The sequence below is a fragment of the Ursus arctos genome, unplaced genomic scaffold, assembly GCF_023065955.2.
Source record: "Ursus arctos isolate Adak ecotype North America unplaced genomic scaffold, UrsArc2.0 scaffold_50, whole genome shotgun sequence".
NCBI classification, from domain to species: domain Eukaryota; kingdom Metazoa; phylum Chordata; class Mammalia; order Carnivora; family Ursidae; genus Ursus; species Ursus arctos.
In genome coordinates this window covers 449,974-470,373 of record NW_026623068.1, presented here as the reverse complement: position 1 = coordinate 470,373, position 20,400 = coordinate 449,974, and the positions used below count along the sequence as shown (strand labels likewise).

Sequence of the window (20,400 nt, the reverse complement as noted above, 5' to 3'; positions counted from 1 at the left end):
TTATTAATAAGACTGATGAACCTCTAGCCAGACTTATCCAAAAGAAAGGGGAAAGGACCCAAAATAATAATATCATGAATGAAAGAGGAGAGATCACAACCAACACCAAGGAAATACAAACAATCTTAAGAACATATTATGAGCAGCTATATGACAACAAATGAGGCAATCTGGAAGAAACGGATGCGTTCCTGGAAACTTACAAACTACCAAAACTAAATCAGGAAGAAACAGAAAATCTGAACAGACCCATAACCAGCAAGGCAATAGAAGCAGTGATAGAAATATCCCAACACACAAGAGTCCAGGGCCAGATGGTTTCCCAAGGGAATTCTACCAAACATTTAAAGAAAAACTCATACCTATTCTTCTGAGGCTGTTTCAAGAAATAGAAATGGAAGGGAAACTTCCAAACTTGTTCTATAAGGCCAGCATTACCTTGATCCCAAAACCAGACAAAGACCCCATGGGTTTAAAAATTCTCACCAACATACTATCCCGTAGGATACAACAGTACGTTAAAAGAAGTATTCACCGTGACCAAGTGGGATTTATTCCTGTGCTGCAAGGGTGGCTCAACATTCGCAAATCAAATCAACATGATACATCACATTAATAAAAGAAAGGACAAGATGCATACGGTCCTCTCAATTGATGCAGAAAAAGCATTGGACGAAATGCATCATCCTTTCTTGATTAAAATTCTCCACAGTGTTGGGGTAGAGGGAACATACCTCAGTAACATAAAAGACATCTACGAAAAGCCCACAGCGAGTATCACTCTCCATGGGGAAAAACTGAGAGCTTTTCCCCTAAGGTCAGGAACACGACAGGGATGCCCACTCTCACCACACCTGTTCAAATAGAAGTCCTAGCCTCAGCAATCAGACAACAAAAAGAAATAAAAGGCCTCCAAATGGGCAAAGAAGTCAAACAATCACTCTTTGCAGATGACACAATACTTTATGTGGAAAACCCAAACGACTCCACCCCAAAATAGCTAGGACTCATACAAGAATTCAGCAACACGGCAGGATATAAAATCACCGCACAGAAATCAGTTGCATTTCTATACACTGACAATGAGACAGAAGAAAGAGAAATGAAGGAATCGATCCCATTTACAATTGCACCAAAACCCATAAGATACCTAAGAATATACCTAACCAGAGAGGTCAAGGTACTGTACTCCAAAATGTACAGAACACTTATGAAAGAAATTGAGGAAGACACAAAGAAACGGAAAAATGTTCCACGCTCATGGATTGGAAGAATATTGTTAAAATGTCTATGCTACACAGAGTAATCTATACATTCAATGCAATCCCTATGAAAAAACCATCAACTTTTTCACAAAGCTGTAACAAATAATCCTAAGATTTGTATGGAACCAGAAAAGACCCCAAAGAGCCAAAGGAATGTTGAAAAAGAAAACCAAAGCTGGGGGCATCACAATGTCAGACTTCAAGCTCCATTACAAAGCTGTAACCATCAAGACAGCATGGTACTGGCACAAAAACAGACACATGGATCAATGGAACAGAACAGAAAATCCAGACATGGACCCTCAACTCTATGGTCAACTGATCCTCGACAAAGCAGGAAAGAAATCCAATGGAAAAAGGAGAGCCTCTTCAATAAATGGTGCTGGGAAAATTGGACAGCTACATGAAAAAGAATGAAACTTGACCACTCTCTCACACCATACACAAAGATAAACTCAAAATGGATGAAAGACCTTAATGTGAGACAGGAATCCCACAAAATCCTAGAGAACATAGGCAGCAAGCTCTTCCACCTCAGCCGCAGCAACTTCTTGCTAGACACAGCTCCAAAGGCAAGGCAAGCAAAAGCAAAAATGAACTATTGGGACTTCATCAAGATAAAAAGCTTCCACACAGCAAAGGAATCAGTCAACAAAACTAAAAGGCAACCCACAGAACGGGAAAAGATATTTGCAAATGTCTTATCAGATAAAGGGCTAGTATCCAAGATCTATAAAGAACTTATCAAACTCAAAACTCAAAAAATGATCCAGAAACGGGCAGAAGACATGTACAGATATTTCTCCAAAGAAGACACACAAATGACCAACAGACACATGAAAACCTGCTCCATATCATTTGGCATCAGGGAAATACAAATCAAAACCACAATGAGATAAAACTTCATACCAGTAAGAATGGCTAAAATTCACAAGACAGGAAACAAATGTTGGCAAGGATGAGGATAAAGGTGAACACTTTTACACTGTTGGTGGGAAGGCAAACTGGTGCAGCCACTCTGGAAAACAGTATGGAGGTTCCTCAAGAAGTTAAAGATAGAGCTACCTTGGGATGCCTGGGTGGCTCAGTCAGTTGAGCATCTGCCTTTGGCTCGGGTCACGATCCCAGACTCCTGGGATCACGTCCCGCGTCGGGCTCCTTGCTCAGCGGGGAGCCACCTTCTCCCTCTGCCTCCCATTCCCCCTGCTTGTGCTCTCTCTCTCTGACAAATAAATAAAATCTTAAAAAAAAAAAAGAGCTACCCTACAACCCAGCAATTGTACTACTAGGTATTTACCCCAAAGATACAAATGTAGTGACCCGAAGGGGCACGTGCACCCCAATGTTCACATCAGCAATGTCCACAACAGCCAAACTGTGGAAAGAGCCAAGATGGCCATCGATAGATGAATGGAAAAAGATGTGGTATTACCATCTATACCACATCTATACCATGTGGAATATTACCCAGCCAACAGAAAGGATGAAAATTTACCATTTACATCCACGTGGATAGAACTGGAGGGTATTATGCTGAGCGAAGTACACTAACCAGTCAGTAAGACAAAGTCAATTATCATATGGTTTCACTCATATGTGGAATATAAGAAACAGGCCAGAGGACCTAGGGGAAGGGAGGGAAAACAGACTGGGAAGTCATCAGAGATGGAGAAAAACCATAGGAGACTCTTAACTCTAGCAAACAAACTGAGGGTTGCCGGAGGGGAGGTGGGTGTGGGGGTGACATAATTCGGTGATGGGCATTAAGGAGGGCACGTGATATGATGAGCACTGGGTGTTACACAAAACTGACAAACTACTGAACACTACATCTGAATCTATGGATGTACTGTAAGTTGGCTAATTGAATTTACATTTTAAAAAAAGTAATAAATAAACCAAATGGAGTTGGTTTTCTGTTATTTACACCCTGAAACATCCTAAATGATATCCTGAGCGCATCAGCTCATTTCCACTTGCTTGAGGAGTAAGCTGAAAGGGGTAGGGTGTGGGTGTGGGTGTGTGTGTGTGTATGATGTCACCCAGCTGGGTTCTGAGCTCCCAGAAGCAGATAGATATTCTATTTTCTCTTTATATCCACTGACAAGGCTTACTGCTCTCTTGACTACAGTCGGTGCAAATCCTGTACAAACATGTCCCCCCCCAGTCTCCCACGTCCATGTTCCCACATCCACAGACACCCATAAGGAAGCACATACCTTCGGCTACTCAAGGCAGCAACTCAACACAGAAACACACAAAGTACGCACTAAGGGACACAATTACCTGCAAGCCCAGATTGTCAAGGAAAGCTGACCTATAGAGTTTTACAAGGGTGAACAGGCTCAGTTGTCTAAAATGGTGCTTTTCAAACAATGAATTGTGACCCATCCATGTCATAAAATCAATGTAATAGTTTGCAAATCACCGTCTTAGAAAATACAGTCAACTAGAGTAAACTAGAAAAAATCAGTATGGACTACATACTGTAAGAGTTAAAGACTGTTTCAGGAAGCTTTGGTCGAAGTATGTGTTCTGGGTATAAGTGTCATGAAAAATCTGTTCTCCAAACAAACAAAACAAAACAAACTCTTCAAGAAAGAAAGCAAACTGATGGTTGCCAGAGGTAAAGGGGGGGGGCGAAATTGGTGAAGGGGATTAAGAGTTACAATCTTCCACTTATATAAATAACTCACAAAGATGAAAAGTACAATGTCTGGAATATGGTCAAATAAAATTGTAACAATGCCCTACTGTGTGACATATAGTGACTATACTTAATCGTGGTGAGCGCTGTGTAATGTATACAGACTTGTCAAATCACTATGCTGCACACCTGAAACTGATATAACATTGTATAGATGGATTACTTCAATAATTAAAACAGAGACAATTGCTCTCTGTTAGTGCTTTGAGGAGCACCGTCCTCAAAGGCATCATCTAGTGCCATCTAGTGGTAAAAGCCACATCTGCAGTTGAAGCAAGAACCACAGACCAGTGATGAGAACAGTCCTCAAACATGGATGTCTGGTTGGAAGGAACATTCCAAATGACTGGCCAACCCTGACATCCGGTGCCAGAACCCTTCAACAACACCAAGCCACTCCCTGAGCACGCCCCACAAAGAAGGCACTCGCTCCACCACTCAGCGGCTCTACCTGCTGAAAAGCTGACCAAACTGCCTTCCTCTAGGAGCTCCTCCCTGTACTTCCTACTGCCCTCTCCTGGATGACAAGGAGCAGCTGCTGCATTCGCCCTCAGTTTAACACTATGGATCCAGTTCAAGCAATACCTGTCCAGTGTCTGCTAAGTGCCAGGCATTGGGGATACCGTGGGGAGCCCGGGAAGAGCAGACACAAAGAGACATAAGAGCTTATGCCAGATGAAGGACAACAGCATGGGGGATGGAAGGACCTGCACTAGAGAAGGTAAAAGGGAGGCCTCCCTGAAAAGGGAAGGCCACGTGGAGCCCCACAGAATCGGAGAGAGCTGTGCAAAAGGCATTCCAGACAGGACACACAACAGATAGAAATGCTCTGGGGCAGGAAGCGCCTTGGAATGTTCCAGTAGCAGAAGGCAGGCAGGGAGGCTGAAGAACAGCAGAGAAACAGGAGAAACATCAGAGATTTCTGGGGTGCATGGGTGTGTATGTGTATGTGTGTGTTTTAACTTCTCTTTGTTTTAGAATGTTTCTACACTAACCATATGCCGTATTTCATTCTAAGACACCATCAATTGTAAGACAGAAAAAAGAAGAAACACTGCCAGTTAGTCAGTGTTTTTCTTATTGCTTAGAATTCTAATTTTGTGTTTATGAAAAAGCCCTTTTAGACTTATTTGAACAGAATGAAAGGAAAAAGATGAGTGACATGGGTTGGTTAGGTCTTCCCTTTCAGGATATCTGGGAGTTTCCACACAGCATTGACCTTCGTGCAGCCAAGCACACTGGCGAGGCTGCGCTTCTGAAGAGATCGCCATCATCGGCTCTGAGATTTCTTTCCAAGCTCCTGACCCTCCAGGTGTAGGCTGTGTTACTGAGTCTTTCTTGGTCTGATCAGAAGGTATCGATGGATGGTTCTCGAACAGCAATTAGAATTTGTGCCCCTTCTTCAAATGGCCCCTAGATGGTACGTGGACTGAAGCAGCCAGGGGCTGTGAGTGCAGCGGTCCAACCACTCCACGAGGAAGACTGAGCACGTCCATGTGCACACGTAATGACAACTCTAACACGATGCTCCAGTGACTGCAGGACACACCAGGAAGAAATCAGGGGTGCCTGGGTGGCACAGTCTGTTGGGCAGCCGACCCCTGGTTGTGGCTCAGATTGTGATCTCAGACTCTTGAGATTGAGGCCCATGTCTGGCTTTGCAATGGGCGTGGAGCCTGCTTGGGATCTTTCTCTCTCCCCTGCCCTCCCCACCACTGCTCACACGTGTTCTCTCTCTCTCTCTCTCTCTCTCTCAAAAAGTTAAATAAATAAATAGATATTGAAATAAAATGCCAAGAATGAAAAATATCAGATTTAGAAAGACCTTTTAACAGTGTTCATTCAATCCACGATTGTCCTGAAATTTTCATGACATTCACCATGCACCTGCTCCATTTAATATTCCTTTATTTTACATTTTTTAAATATTTTATTTATTTATTTGAGAGACTGAGAACAAGCAAGAACGACAGCACAAGCAGGGGGAGTGGCAGAGGGAGAGGAAAAGGGAGAAGCGTGCGGGGAACCCGACATGCAGCTCAATCCCAGGACCCCGAGATCATGACCCAAGCCAAAGGCAGATGCTCAACCCACTGAGCCACACAGGGGCCCCTCAACAGTCCTTTAGATCAACTCACTTCTTTTAGCACCCAGGTGTGACGTGCTACCTAATATTTTCTTCTAACACACCCTGTAATCAATACCTTTGAAAATGTAACACATCTACCGGGGTGCTACCTAAAGTCACCTCACATTCCTCCCATGGGAAACGCGGATCTGGTCCAGCCACCTGTTCATTCAAGAAGCACTGACTGACTCTGCCCTATCGGCAGGAGTGTCACCTGCAACAGTGGGAACTTGCCAGGAGAGGTGTGACATGCCCTCCAGCGGGCAGTTCTTCGTCTGAGGGAATGGGAAGGCGCCCTCCCCGCTCTCCCAGCCAGTGAGGGTCGAGGCTGGGGCTGCTTCATTTCACTTCTAATCAACAGTGCTGAGTGCTGACTCCAGTGCCAGGCATTACTCCGCATGCTGGACAAACAGGAACACGTACAACCCTCGGAAGCAGCCTATGTGGAAGGCACCGCTTTACAGACAGAGGTCAAGGCTGTTTCCTCAAGCTGTGCAACCTTGCAGGAAACTTCATTCTATTGCTTTTCAAACCTACTTACCCACTTGGACTGCCATCCCTCCCCCAACACTTCAGTTGCGCAAACGGTGTCTGTGTGGATGTGTGTGTGTATTTATACGCAGGGTACGTACATATATACGTACCTACGATGTATATTTATGCAATTGCAAAAATCAATCCGATACTCTTCACATCGGTTTTCAAGTTTGGAATGTTAACTGCAGGCTGCATACTGGCCTGTAAGATATTGCTCTACCTCTCATTTTTATCGTTGTTCTTTTGCATGGACTAGTCTCAGTGTTTGGTTTCTATTTCTTGTTGGTTTCGTTCTTGGTTATAAATGGAAGGCAGGAAGCAAAGTCTTAAGGGCAATAAACTTTGTACCTACACAGACTTTGAGTCTGTTTTCCTTCTTGTGAGCGCCGTTGCTTTCCTCAGCGGATCCGCAAGGCCTAAAGTGTTAATCACCTAAGGAAAATACAAAACAAAAACAAAGAGTTTTGTCAGAGTTTATCACTGACTCAATCTCTTCATAATTAATTGGCCTGTTTAAAACATCCGGTGGAAAAAAGACAGTCTCTTCAATAAATGGTGCTGGGAAAATTGGACAGCTACATGCAAAAGAATGAAACTTGACCACTCTCTCACACCATACACAAAGATAAACTCCAAATGGATGAAAGACCTCGATGTGAGACAGGAATCCATCAAAATCCTAGAGGAGAACATAGGCAGCAACCTCTACGACATCGGCCAAAGCAACCTTTTTCGTGACACACCTCGGAAGACAAGAGAAACAAAAGATAAAATGAACTTGTGGGGCTTCATCAAGATAAAAAGCTTCTGCACAGCCAAGGAAACAGTCAAAAAAACTAAGAGGCAGCCCACGGAATGGGAGAATATATTTGCAAATGGCGCTACAGATAAAAGACTGGTATCCAAGATCTACAAAGAACTTCTCAAACTCAATACGCGAGAAACAAATAAACAAATCACAAAATGGGCAGAAGATATGAACAGACACTTTTCCAATGATGACATACAAATGGCTAACAGACACATGAAAAAATGTTCAAAATCATTAGCCATCAGGGAAATTCAAATCAAAACCACACTAAGATACCACCTTATGCCAGTGAGAATAGCAAAAATTGACAAGGCAAGAAACAACAATTGCTGGAGAGGATGTGGAGAAAGGGGATCCCTCCTACATTGCTGGTGGGAATGCAAGTTGGTACAGCCACTCTGGAAAACAGTGTGGAGGTCCCTTAGAAAGTTAAAAATTGAGCTACCCTATGACCCAGCCATTGCACTACTGGGTATTTACCACAAAGATACAGAAGTAGTGAAGAGAAGGGCCATATGCACCCCAATGTTCACAGCAACATTGTCCACAATAGCTAAATCATGGAAGGAACCGAGATGTCCTTCAACAGATGACTGGATTAAGAAGTTGTGGTCCATATATACAATGGAATATTACTCAGCTATCAGAAAGAACGAGTTCTCAACATTTGCTGCAACATGGACGGCACTGGAGGAGATAATGCTAAGTGAAATAAGTCAAGCAGAGAAAGACAATTATCATGATTTCTCTCATCTATGGAATAGAAGAACTAGGAAGATCGGTAGGGGAAGAAAGGGATAAAAAAAGAGGGGTAATCAGAAGGGGGAATCAAGCATGAGAGACTATGGACTATGAGAAACAAACTGAGGGCTTCAGAGGGGAGGGGGTGGGGGAATGGGATAGACTGGTGATGGGTAGTAAGGAGGGCACGTATAGCATGGTGCACTGGGTGTTATACGCAACTAATGAATCATCGAACTTTACATCAGAAACCAGGGATGTACTGTATGGTGACTAACATAACATACTAAAAAAAAATTAAGAAAAAAAACAAAACGGGCGCCTGGATGGCTCAGTCAATTGAGTGTCCGACTCTTGATTTCAGCTCAGGTCATGATCTCAGTGTTCAGGCTCCAAGCTCAGTGCAGACTCTGCTTGTCCCTCTCCCTCTCTCCTTCCCGCCCACTCTGTCTTTCTGTCTCTGTGTCTCTCTCAAATAAATAAATAAATAAATAAATAAATAAATAAATAAAATATTGAAAAGAAAAAACAACGCTGTGCCTCAATTAACTAAGACTCATAGGCTAACGTTTCCTCCCAATGGAAGCTACTGGGATTGCCTTCTGGCTTCATCTAACAGCCAATTACTTCACAAGGATTAACAGGATATAAAATCTACTCTCTCTGTTGTAAGGAGTCCCTGAATAGTGGGCAAGACGTTAATGGAAAATGAACCAACATTCACAAGAGGGTGAAATAAGGAGAAGTCAATCAGAAAGTTCCGCGGTACAATGTCTCATACCTGACTTAAACAAACAAACAATAAAAAAAAACAGTTAATACAGAATAGAATAATAGGATACCATGGACCTGAATAATGCTACCATACTTCTGGAAAAAATAAAACACTTAAGAACATGTATTCTGAATATTTTCTCCCAGCCTGTCTTGCCTGCTCATGTTCTTAGTGTATCTATTTTTCCTTTGTAATTAGTGCTTTTTATGTTCTGTATACAAAACATTTGCCTACCCCAAGGTCATCAAGATACTCTCCCATGTTTTCATACAAAAGTTTTATGGTTCTAGCTTTTCTGTTTTTCAAGATTTATTTGATAGAGAGAGTGTGCACAGGGGAAGGGCCAAAAGTAAAGAATCTCAAGCAGACTCCTCACTGAGTGTGGAGGCTGACACAGGGCTTGATTCGACACGGGGCTTGATCTCATGACCCTGAGATCATGACCTGAGCCAAAATCAAGAGTTGGACTCAAGTGACTGAGCCACCCAGGCGCCCCCTGGTTCAGCTTTTATATTTAGGTTTAGGATCCATTCCAAATTAATGTGTGTGTGTCAGAACAAGGTACGGGTCAAGCTCCATTTTCTTTCCACCTGAATATCCAGTTCAAACAGAATAATTCATTAAAAAGACTTCCTTTCCCTCACTGAACTGACTTGACACTCTGGGCAAAAATCAATCAACAGTACTTGTGTTTGGTCTATTTTTGGACTCTCTATTCTGTTCATTGATCTATCTTTATGCCGAAGACTTTGATTACTGTGGCTTTGCTATAAGTCTTAAAATTCAGCAGGAATAAGCATTCTTCAACTGTGTTCTTTTGAAGACTATTTTGGCTATTCCAGACCCTTTGCCTTTCCATATACATTTTAGAATCAATCTGGTCATTTCTTCTAAAAAAGATGGCTACAAGTTTGACTGGGATTGCATTGTTTGCATGAATCAAGTGGTGGAGAACAGAAATCCTGATGACAGCAAATCTTCCGATGCATAAACAAAGCATATCTCCCATTTATTTCAGTCTTCTTGAATTCTTCCCAACAATGTTTTATTTTTTCTGTGTAAAGGTGTTTCATGTCTTTCTTGAGACTTATTCCTAGCCAGTTTGGTTTTCTGCTGTTGTTTTCGTTTTCTAAGTAGGTTCCACACCCAGCATGGAGACCAATGCAGGCCTTGAACTCACAACCCTGAGTTCAAGACCTGAGCTGAGATCAAAAGTCACATGATTCATCGACTGAGCCACCCAGTCACCCCAAAAACTTTACATTTTTTTTTAAAGATTTTATTTATTTATTCGACAGAGACAGAGACAGCTAGCGAGAGAGGGAACACAAGCAGGGGGAGTGGGAGAGGAAGAAGCAGGCTCATAGCGGAGGAGCCTGATGTGGGGCTCGATCCCAGACGCCGGGATCACGCCCCGAGCCGAAGGCAGACGCTTAACCGCTGTGCCACCCAGGCACCCCCACTTTACATTTTTTGATGCTACTGTAAATATTTTAAATTTTCATTTTCTTATACATGTATATTTACAATACATCTACGTGACAAAGAATTCCTATTCAGAATATATCATAAATTCCAATAAGTCAAAACCAAAAACAACAGGAACAGCAAAAATGGGCAAAAGACTTGAACTGACAGTTCACAAAAGATGTACGAATGCCCAATAAACACACAAAAAGGTGCCTAAGATCATTTGTCACCAGGGAAATGTAATGTGAAACCATAATGAGATGCTATCTCACCCTCACTGACAGCACAGAATGTCAACGAGGATGCTGAGCAACTGGGGTGTTACTATATTGCTGGTGGGAAGTGTAAACTGATAAACCACTCTGGAAATTAGTCTAGCAGTTCAATATATCCCCACCCTGTGACTAAGCAATCCCATGAAGCAATTTTGAGAGAAATCTAAGACTTCTATAAGAATGTTTATTATAGCCTATTCATAATGACCAAATTATTGGAAACAACAAAATGTCTAATCATCAGTTGAACAGATGAACAAATTGTGGTATAGGCACACTACATACAAAGGAACAAACTATTTTACACTGACAAAGACTCTCTCCTTGACCAAACTCTAGCCAGATTCCTCTGAACCCCCTTCTCGACAAGGCCTCAACCTTGGCTTATCATATGCAGACTGGGCCAAACACTAACATAGTTTCTAACAGCTCAAGACCCCAGCCCTAGGACAACGCCAGTCCCCCTTAGTCCATGACTGAGAAAACTCAAGGCATCTACTGTTTGCTCAGCCAACACTGAAAAGTCTGGCTCCTGTCTCCCAGTGAGTAAATGCAGGTGGTTTCACATGGAACAACGCCTTTCTCACTTTTTGTAATCTTTTACTTCTCTGACTTTATTCATACCTGGCCTTACTCCCTCATTCTCTCTTTAAAATGCCCTCTGTACAAACTGAGTTTGAGTTGAATTCATGCTGGACTCTTTTCCTGATTGCAGGAGTTATTGCTGATTAAAATCTGTCCTCACCACTTAAACTAGGATCTGGCTTTGTTTATCTTTGATAAGTGAACACAACATGGATAAATCTCAAAGAACACACTGAGTGGAAGAAGACAGAAGAATACATACCATTCAATTCCATTTACACGACCTACAAGATAAGGCAAATCTAATCTACCACAGATTCTGAAATCAGAAAATGACCAGTGGAGGTAAAGAGCCTAACTAGAAAGAGATACAAAGGAAACTTCTGGAGTTTCATATACAGTTCATATTTGGTTTTGGTGGTGGGGCACAGATATACACTTGACACTTGAACAACACAGGGGTTAAGGGTGCTGACACCTGTGCAGTCAAAAATTTTCATTTAACTTTCAACTCCCCAAAAACTTCACTACTAATTGCCTACTGTTGACCAGAAGCCTTACTGATAACATAAACAGTCCATTCACATATATTTTGTATGTTAGATGTATTATATATTGTATTCCTTCAACAAACTACACTAAAGAAAATATTGTGAAAATCATAAAGAAAATATGTTTACAGTACTGTACTATATTTATCAAAAAATCTGCAGAGAAGTGGACCCATGCAATTCAAACCCATGTTGTTCAAGAGTCAACTGTATACATTTCTTAAAATGCTCATCGAACTGAATAATAAGACCTGAGCATTTCATTTTACAAATTATCTCCTTTTCTCCCCTGCCCTCCCACCTCCATTTGCTTTCTTCCCTTTCACCTCTGTCTCTTAAGAATACTTGAGGTAATTTTTTTCTTTTTCTTTTCTCTCTTTTTTTTTAATAGGCTACACACCCAGCATGGAGACCAACGTGGGGCTTGAACTCAAACCCTGAGATTAAGCCATTCAATCCGACTGAACCACCCAGGCACCCCGACCTAGGGAAATTATAAAGGAAAAAAAAAAAAAGAGCCAAGAGAGATGTAGCTGACCCTTCAAATTCCCCTTTCAATATCCACCTACCCCTTCTTCCTTACTAAGAGGACCCCAATTTTGTTCAAGGTATCAATCTGCCCTGTGAGAAATTCTCCCCTCTCACACGTTCCTGCACCTAGAGGTAGGGCCACATGCTTAGTTCTGGCCAATGACATGTATGTTGAAGTCTACACCACAGGCTTCCTGAAAAGCTATTGCTTTCACAGACTTACACACATTTTGGTCAGTGTCCCTTTCTTTTCTTCCTTCCTGCAGTATAGCTGCTCAAATGAACTAAGAAAAGGGTGTTATTCCCTAGTACAAACCTATTCTTATTCTGAGAAGCAAGCTGTGGGAGCTCTCAATCAATTCACAACTAAGTAACTTTGCAAGTCAAAATGTTCATGCATCAAAATGAAAAAAAACAAATTCCAACTGGAAGTGAAGAAGACAGACACATGGCTGTGTTAAAATATATATAACAATTTAGTATCTAAGTGATGTTTCAAATCCATGGGGGATATAGACCATCACTAGATGTTGTAGGGACCAAAACTGCTACCTTATAACATACAGAATAATAAAAATAGATGAATGGTCTAAGCAGTAGGAGCCCAAACCATAAAAGTGCTAAAAGAAAATGTAGTGATTGAAAATGGTCTTTTAAAGCATTATCCAAAGCCACAAGCCATAAAGTTAGACTGTGAGATTTGGCACCATAAAGATTCAGAATGAAACGTATCATGAAATGTATGGTACAAGCTAAACTGAAAGGCAACAGTTTGAGAGAAAATACTGCAACAAATACAGAGGCAAAGGACTACTATCCTACATATAAAAAGTTCTTACAAATCAATGATAAAAATATAAATACCCAAACAAAAAGACAACAACCCAGTAGGAAAATGATAAGGAGAGAAGGCTCATGTGAAAAAAGTATCACTGACAGTGACCAACTAAAAATGCTCAGTCTTACTACTGATTATAAAAATATAAATTTAAGGGGCACTTGGGTGGCTCAATCGGTTAAGCATCTGACTCTTGATTTTGACTCAGGTCATGATCTCGGGATTGTGGGATCCAGCCCCAGTCAGGTTCTGTGCTCAGTGTGGAATCTGCTTGAGATTGTCTCTCTCCCTCTCCCTCTGGCCCTCCCCTGTGTTCACTCGTGAACAAGTAACTCTTTAAAATATATATTTGTATATGTATAAATATATATTTATATATATAAATTTAAACACATATACAAAATAAATATGTATATATAATAAATATATATTTAGATTTAAATATAAAACAGAAACATATATATATATATATATATATATATATATAAATTTAAAACAGGCATTATCTTCCCCCCCACCCCCGCATGTTGACAAAAAATTTAAGAGACTGAGAAATACTCTGTGATTAGCATCTTATTTACCATAGGTCAAAACAGAAACTGACATAATCACTCTTGAGGATCATTTTGCAGAAGCTCTTACCCTGAAATCCATCTCACCGGAAAACTCAAACACACATGCAAAAATATGTTCATCACAGCCCGATCTTAATAGCAAAATCATAGCCACCCAAATGACAAACAGAAGAATCATCACGTAAAGTACAACCACACTGTGGAATACAATTCGGCCATTAAAAAACACAAAAAACACTGTATGCACAGTATATTCAAATTAGGCTGAGTGGGAGAAATGTATTTACTTTTGTCATTTAAAAAGTTAATCCTTAAGGAGGGCCAGGTTGGCTCAGTCAGGAGAGCATGTGACTCTTGACAGGATTGTGATTTCCAGGGGCGCCTGGGTGGCTCAGTCCTTAAGCGTCTGCCTTCGGCTCAGGGCCTGATCCCTCCCTTGTGGGATCGAGCCCCACATCAGGCTCTTCCTCTGGAAGCCTGCTTCTTCCTCTCCCACTCCCCCTGCTTGTGTTCCCTCTCTCACTGGCTATCTGTCAAATAAATAAATAAAATCTTTAAAAAAAAAATTGTGATTTCCAGCCCCATGCTGTGTGTAGAGATTACTTAAACATTAAATCTTAAAAAAAAACTTAACCATTAAAAGAAAAAAAATTAGTATTCTAGATCTCAGACCACTGTTTTTCACAAATATTTGCCAAAATTTGATTTGTTCCTTATGGGAAAAATGGGGTGAGGGGACAAAAAACCCAGAAAATCCATGATTTATTTGACTTTCCCGATGAGCACGTTTGGCTGCCAATTTGTCCTCACCAGAATATTTTCATTCTAAACTGACATGTCTTCTCTGGGGAGGGAAAGCACCAATCCCCACCATCAGAATATTTCAGATCAAAAGTTCAGCCCTGCTCTCTGGGCAGAGCCAGGAAGATGCCATCAGTGAGCTGGAAAGGCCTAGCTAAGCCTTCCAGAAAATGCTACCTCTCCCAAGAGGTGATCCTCTGACCCACTTGCACCTCAAGAGTGACTTTTTTTGATGCAGTTGAAATCAGGTTAACTTCTGGAATTCTCACAATAGAATCTCAGTCTTCCAGCCCCTGGCCTGCTTTCTAAAACACACAGACCACTCAAAACCAGGGAAACAGAACATGGCAATTTTGAGTCCTCATCAGGAAATAGAACCTTGAGCATCTACATTCAGTTCCTCGTCACTCTGCTGGCTGAGGAATACTTCCTAGGGGTCTACAAGGCACGTGGCCCTGAGACACACACGGTCCCTCTTGGCACCATGATTCTCACGGGGGAGACAAACATTAAACAAGATGTCTCCATTGCGATGGGGCTGACTGCCACGAAGAAGATACATAGAGAACAGATAATGGGCTGGACCTTGTCTGCAGGTGTCAGGGGCCGCTGGAGGGAGCCGCATCCAACATGAGCCAGAAGGCTGGGGACCTTCTTTCACTCATCGGCCTCACCCACATCCAATCTGTCAGCACATCCCATCAGCTTTTTCTTCAACATGTACCCAGAACCTGGTCTGTGTTCATCACTTCCACCCCTACCATCCTGATCCAAGCCGGCAGCATCATGTCTTGGAATATTCCAGTAGCCGACTAATTGATCTCCCTGCTTCCACCCTCACTGTTCTCAACAGAGAAGCTGAAGTGATCCCATAAAACCCAAGTCAGGTCACCTCACTCTTCACTTCAAAATCCCCCAGTGGCCACCACCCCAGGTCCCTAAGACCCCATCTGCTATCTCCTCCTTCTCCCTCACTCTGGCCTCGTCGTTCCTGGAACGAGTCAGCCCAGCTCTCTCCACGGAGGCCTTCCTACTCCCCCTTCTCTGCCTGGGACACTGTTCCCACAGACACGCACAGGGCTCACTCCCTCACCTCCTGCAAGGCTTTCCCCAACGCTGTCCTCAGGGTGCTTCTCCGGCCATCCCAGCTCAGATGATAAAGCCTTCCAGCCCTCCTACAGCATCCAGCACCCCTGACACGCCGGACTGCTTGCCTCTGTGTTCCCTGGCGCTTCTCTCTCTGGAAGAAAGGCTCGCTAACAGCTCCACCATGGTCTGTCTGGGTCACATCTGGAACCACATGAGAACCGAGCCTCCGGCAACTGAGCAGGCATTCAGTAAAGACTGTGGAGTGACTGCATTCATCTAAGGGAAGATGAGAGCTCATGAGGCAAGGGGGTGGGGGTAAAAGCATCTTGGGCAGCGGGAGCAGCCGAGCCGCCCCAAGGCCGGCGGGCACACTGGAAGGACTGACCAGATCGGGTAGGGCAGGGAAGGCGAGGGGGAAGCAAGACGGGAGAAGGAGGACGGAGCAGCCTTGCAGACACAGAAGGAACATCTGGGTCTATCTCAAACAGCAACAAGAAGCCAGGAAACTAGGCAGTGACATGATCGAACGGGCCTTCCACAAACCTCTGGCTTCAGGGGGAGACAGGGATTTGGGGGAGGCAGGAGCACCTGGAAGCTCAGCGAGCAGACTAGCAGCATGGCTCAGACCACAAACGACTGTAACTTGGACTGAGAGGGAAGAAGCAGAGGTGGAGAAAAGGACGTAGATTCCAGAAATATTTTTTTTAAAGATTTTATTTTACTTTATTTATTTGACAGAGAGACAGACAGCCAGTGAAGAGAGGGAACACAAGCAGGGGAGTGGGAGAGGAAGAAGAAGGCTCCCAGCAGAGCAGGGAGCCCGATGTGGGGCTCGATCCCAGGACTCTGGGATCACACCCTGAGCCGAAGGCAGACGCTTAACGACTGCACCACCCAGGCGCCCCAAAATTCCAGAAATATTTTAGCAGATAAAGTCACAGGTCTGGGTGAATGATCGCATAAGGGGGTGAGGAAGTCAAAGCAGAGTTCCAAGATGACTCCTCCCTTTTGCACGTGGGAGCTGAAGGACACAGTGGCCCCATTCACGGAGTTGGGGAGTAGCAGTGGCAATGAGGAAAATACAGGAAGGGGATCTCAAGCACACTTTTGGAAAGAATGGGTTTGAGATAATTATGAGACATTGGAATGCAGATTTCCAGTTGGCAGCGGGAGACCCAGGGTTCCGTGAGAAGATCATGAAAAGCAAAGTGAGTCATGCCACACAGTGCAGATTCTCACCTTGCGGCTCATGGGGAATCAAAAGGTTTCCAGGAACACGTAACAGAAGATCTGGGATTCCAAAAGAATCACCTGGCCAGAGCAGGAGCACGTGGATGGGACAGGGAGCTGGACGTGAAGGACTTGTTGCAACAGAGCAGGTAGGAGAAGGGCCCTGAGCCAGAAAAGGAAAGGGGAACAGACTTTCCCTTGACTTTCCCTTGGTCACCAATGCATCTCCCACAAGGCTGCTGGGGATCCGTCTAAAGCAAACGCAGAGCATGTCAGCTCCCCCACTTGAAACCCTTCTACCTCCCGCATTTCGTTATCTGACAACTTCTCCAGAATTCTTGTTGCTACTCACTCCTCGACCCAGTGTCTTGTGCCCCTGACACAGCCCTGTGCTTCAATGTCCAGGCTAGTTTCTTCTACCTGGCAAACACCTATTTGCCTTTTGAAGACTTCCCTCCTCTACTGTGAAGGAAGGAAAAGCAGCGGTGACATCGAGGAGGTCGCCTGGCACCTTGAGCCAGGCTGCACTGCTGGTAGAAGCGGGCCTGGGGCTCACAGGGAGGCCATGTGGTTCTCCTGTTGGACACAAACCATCTCGCAGAATAGCAGCACAACGTGACATAGCCAAGGTGATGAAGGGAGACAAAAAAGGACCACTTCCTCTTGTCCAAACAGACAAAAACCAGGTTGTCATGCCAGGTAGAAAATACCAATCATTCCTCTCTCCCAGCTGATACCAGCAAGTGCCTTCCTTCTGAACGACACCAGTTGTCACACTACTCATACCTCCTTCTAGAAAAGACTGATGGAGCTACCCAATCCCAGAACTGTCTCACCTCCAGTCGGCACGCAGTCTAGAGCACAGCTTTGTGTGCTTCTTTGAAGCACACCTGCTTCTTTGAACACTCCCCAAAACATCCACCCAAAGTCCAAATCCTGTAAGTTCTTTCTTACACCCTCTTTCTTATTCACCAGCCCCACAGTTCCCCATGATGTGGGTTTTGCCTCAGGATGAGTAACGAACCCACTGTGTTTAAGGACAGGTGTGCTTCCAGTGGCCTTTCTGGAGGATGCTGACCACTGTCACAGTAGGAAAGGATGGTTCCCTTTTTTAGAGGGACTCCTAGGTGTCCTGGGAGGCCAACTGGCTTTCTTAACGTTATTTTTTAAGGGTTTTATGACTGTAACCTAGGGCGGCAGGCACCAGCCTGACCCACAGCTAGGACATAACTAGGACTCCATAACTGCAACCAAATAATATTCAGAACAGAGGGAAATCAAGAGGTGCCTAGGTGGCCCAGTCGGTTCAGTGTCCAACTTCTGATTTCGGCTCAGGTCATCATCTGAAAGTCCTGAGATTGAGCCCCAAGTTGGGTTCCACACTCAGTGGGGATTCTGCTCAAGATCTTCCCCCCCCCTTCCATCCTCTTCTGCCCCCGCCCATGCACGCTCTCTCTCTAAAATAAATGAATAAATAAAATCTGTAAAATAAATAAATAGTGGAGGGAAATCAGAAGTAGTAATAATAATTTATGGAAGGCTTCACTCTGTGCCGGATCCTGTACTAACTGCCTTGGACCTATTTCTCATTTCATCCTTACATCCCAAAGGTGGGTTACCATTCTAATCCCCATTCCAAAGAATGGACTGAGGCAGAAAGTGATTTCCCCAGGTAATGCAAGGAATCCCTACGTTATTAATAACATGACTTTCTGACAAGGCTTAAGGGTTTAACACACTACAGTGAAGATGCAGATCACAAAACTTGAAGGACAGAGCCCTGGAAAATGTCCTCAAACATTAATTTATGTAATCTCCCAATCATGTTGCATGTTGTTCCGATGAAGGAAAGCCCAGTGCAAAAAAAAAAAAAACCTTGAAGGATTGCATCCCGATGGCACACATGCCTGGTCTTTAGAGCCTGAGGCCTATCCCAGAAGATTCTGACTCAGTCAGTCTAGAGGAGGACCTAAGCATTTGTGTTTTCTTTAAAAAGCCCCACAGGCTCTGCTGATCTGCCCTCTGGGCTGGGTACAACTGCCTAGAGTCTCTGCAATTCCAAACCCAAACTTCCCTTACAATGTTGAGATGTCTGCAGACACAGGGGGGCACTGGAATCTAAGAGAAGAACAGAGAAATTATCAAAACTATCCCATGGAGAGTCAAGAAAAGGCAAGCTCTAGTTATACTACTTCTCTGTCCTTATTCTGTGTCTGAATTACTCTATGGTCAATTTACTTTTTTTTAAGTAAGCAACTTTGCAAAAACAGTTACCAACAAATATTAAATAATCAATAGTACCAATAAATTTTAAATAAACCTAATTGTAACATCGTACTGAAAAGTATTCTCTCTCTCTGATCACATCGATGGCACTTCAGATTCTCTTAGCAAATAACAGTCAATATGAGAAAAATTATTTCTAATTCAACAGTGTGACACACGTGGTCAACAGCACCTGAATGCTGGAGAAGAAATGAAGTTGGGTGGAAGCCATTAGCCTTCACAAATTTCACCACACACTGCCTCCAAGTCTTCAATACTTAGATATGTATTCATCTATTTCTTGAATCAACCACCACTAACACCTACTACATGCCAGACATGGCTCTAAGTGTTTTATTAATGTTAACTATCATTTAATCTTCACAGTCATGTGTGAAGAGGGATTATCATCATCCCCATTTCTCAAATCAGGAAACTGAGATGCAGAGTGGTTTAGTAACACAGCTCATAAGTGGCAGAGCTAGGATCAGCTTGGCTCTGGACTCCATGTTTCAATCACTACGCTTAGTGTCCAAGAACCTACAAAAAGTGCAAGTCTTAACCCCAAACATTGGCTTTCCCCAACCTACAGTCCCTACATGGCCCCAGCTTCAAGGACATTCTCTCAATTCCTTTAACAGTTCACACTCCTCTCCTATTCTAAGGGAACACTCCCCCCCCCCACATCCCTGTTTATTCTTAGCCTTCTGTTCTCAGCTTATATGATATCGCCTAAATTACAACCTCTAATGCACACTGTATTTCTCAGCACTCAAAGCAAAGCGGTAATTATGTATATCATGGGTAATTATTTGCTTCCTGTCTTTTCCAGCCAGGTGGTAACTACATCATGCACCATGCCAGTCCTATTTATCATGTGTTCCCCGTCACTGAATACCCACCACCCACCCAAAAGAAAGGGTCAACCACAAAGTACACTCTCAACAATTTCTGTTGAGTGAACCAATGAATGAAGTACACTCCAGCCTCGTGCTTTCCGACTTGTCACACTTATCTGTGCTCACAACGCTGCCCCACTAGACCCCTAAGAATGTAGACTCTTGCGGCAAACACGCAAGAGCTCTGAAAAGTACTGGCTCTGCACACCAATATTACGTGCTCCTAGGCAGACCATGACCCCCCTACACACACACACACACACACACACACACACACACCCCTTGACTGGCCCGACCTCAGGTGCAGTGGGGATCCTGACAACCCCC

General features: G+C 43.4%; 1 protein-coding gene across 14 annotated transcripts in view; it reads right to left on the bottom strand.

Moving 5' to 3' along the window:
- The window catches only part of LOC130541832 (thyroid receptor-interacting protein 11-like), a 108,125-nt gene that overhangs the window by 27,945 nt on the left and 59,780 nt on the right, over positions 1-20,400 (bottom strand). For 5 of the 14 annotated variants that reach the window (XM_057307604.1, XM_057307587.1, XM_057307586.1 and 2 more), the window contains one exon: positions 6,990-7,069. The exons of the other annotated variants lie outside the window; for them this stretch is intronic. In XM_057307604.1, coding sequence (XP_057163587.1) covers positions 6,990-7,069 — 80 coding nt within the window. The remainder of the gene's footprint in view (positions 1-6,989; positions 7,070-20,400) is intronic. 14 annotated transcript variants of the gene reach the window in all.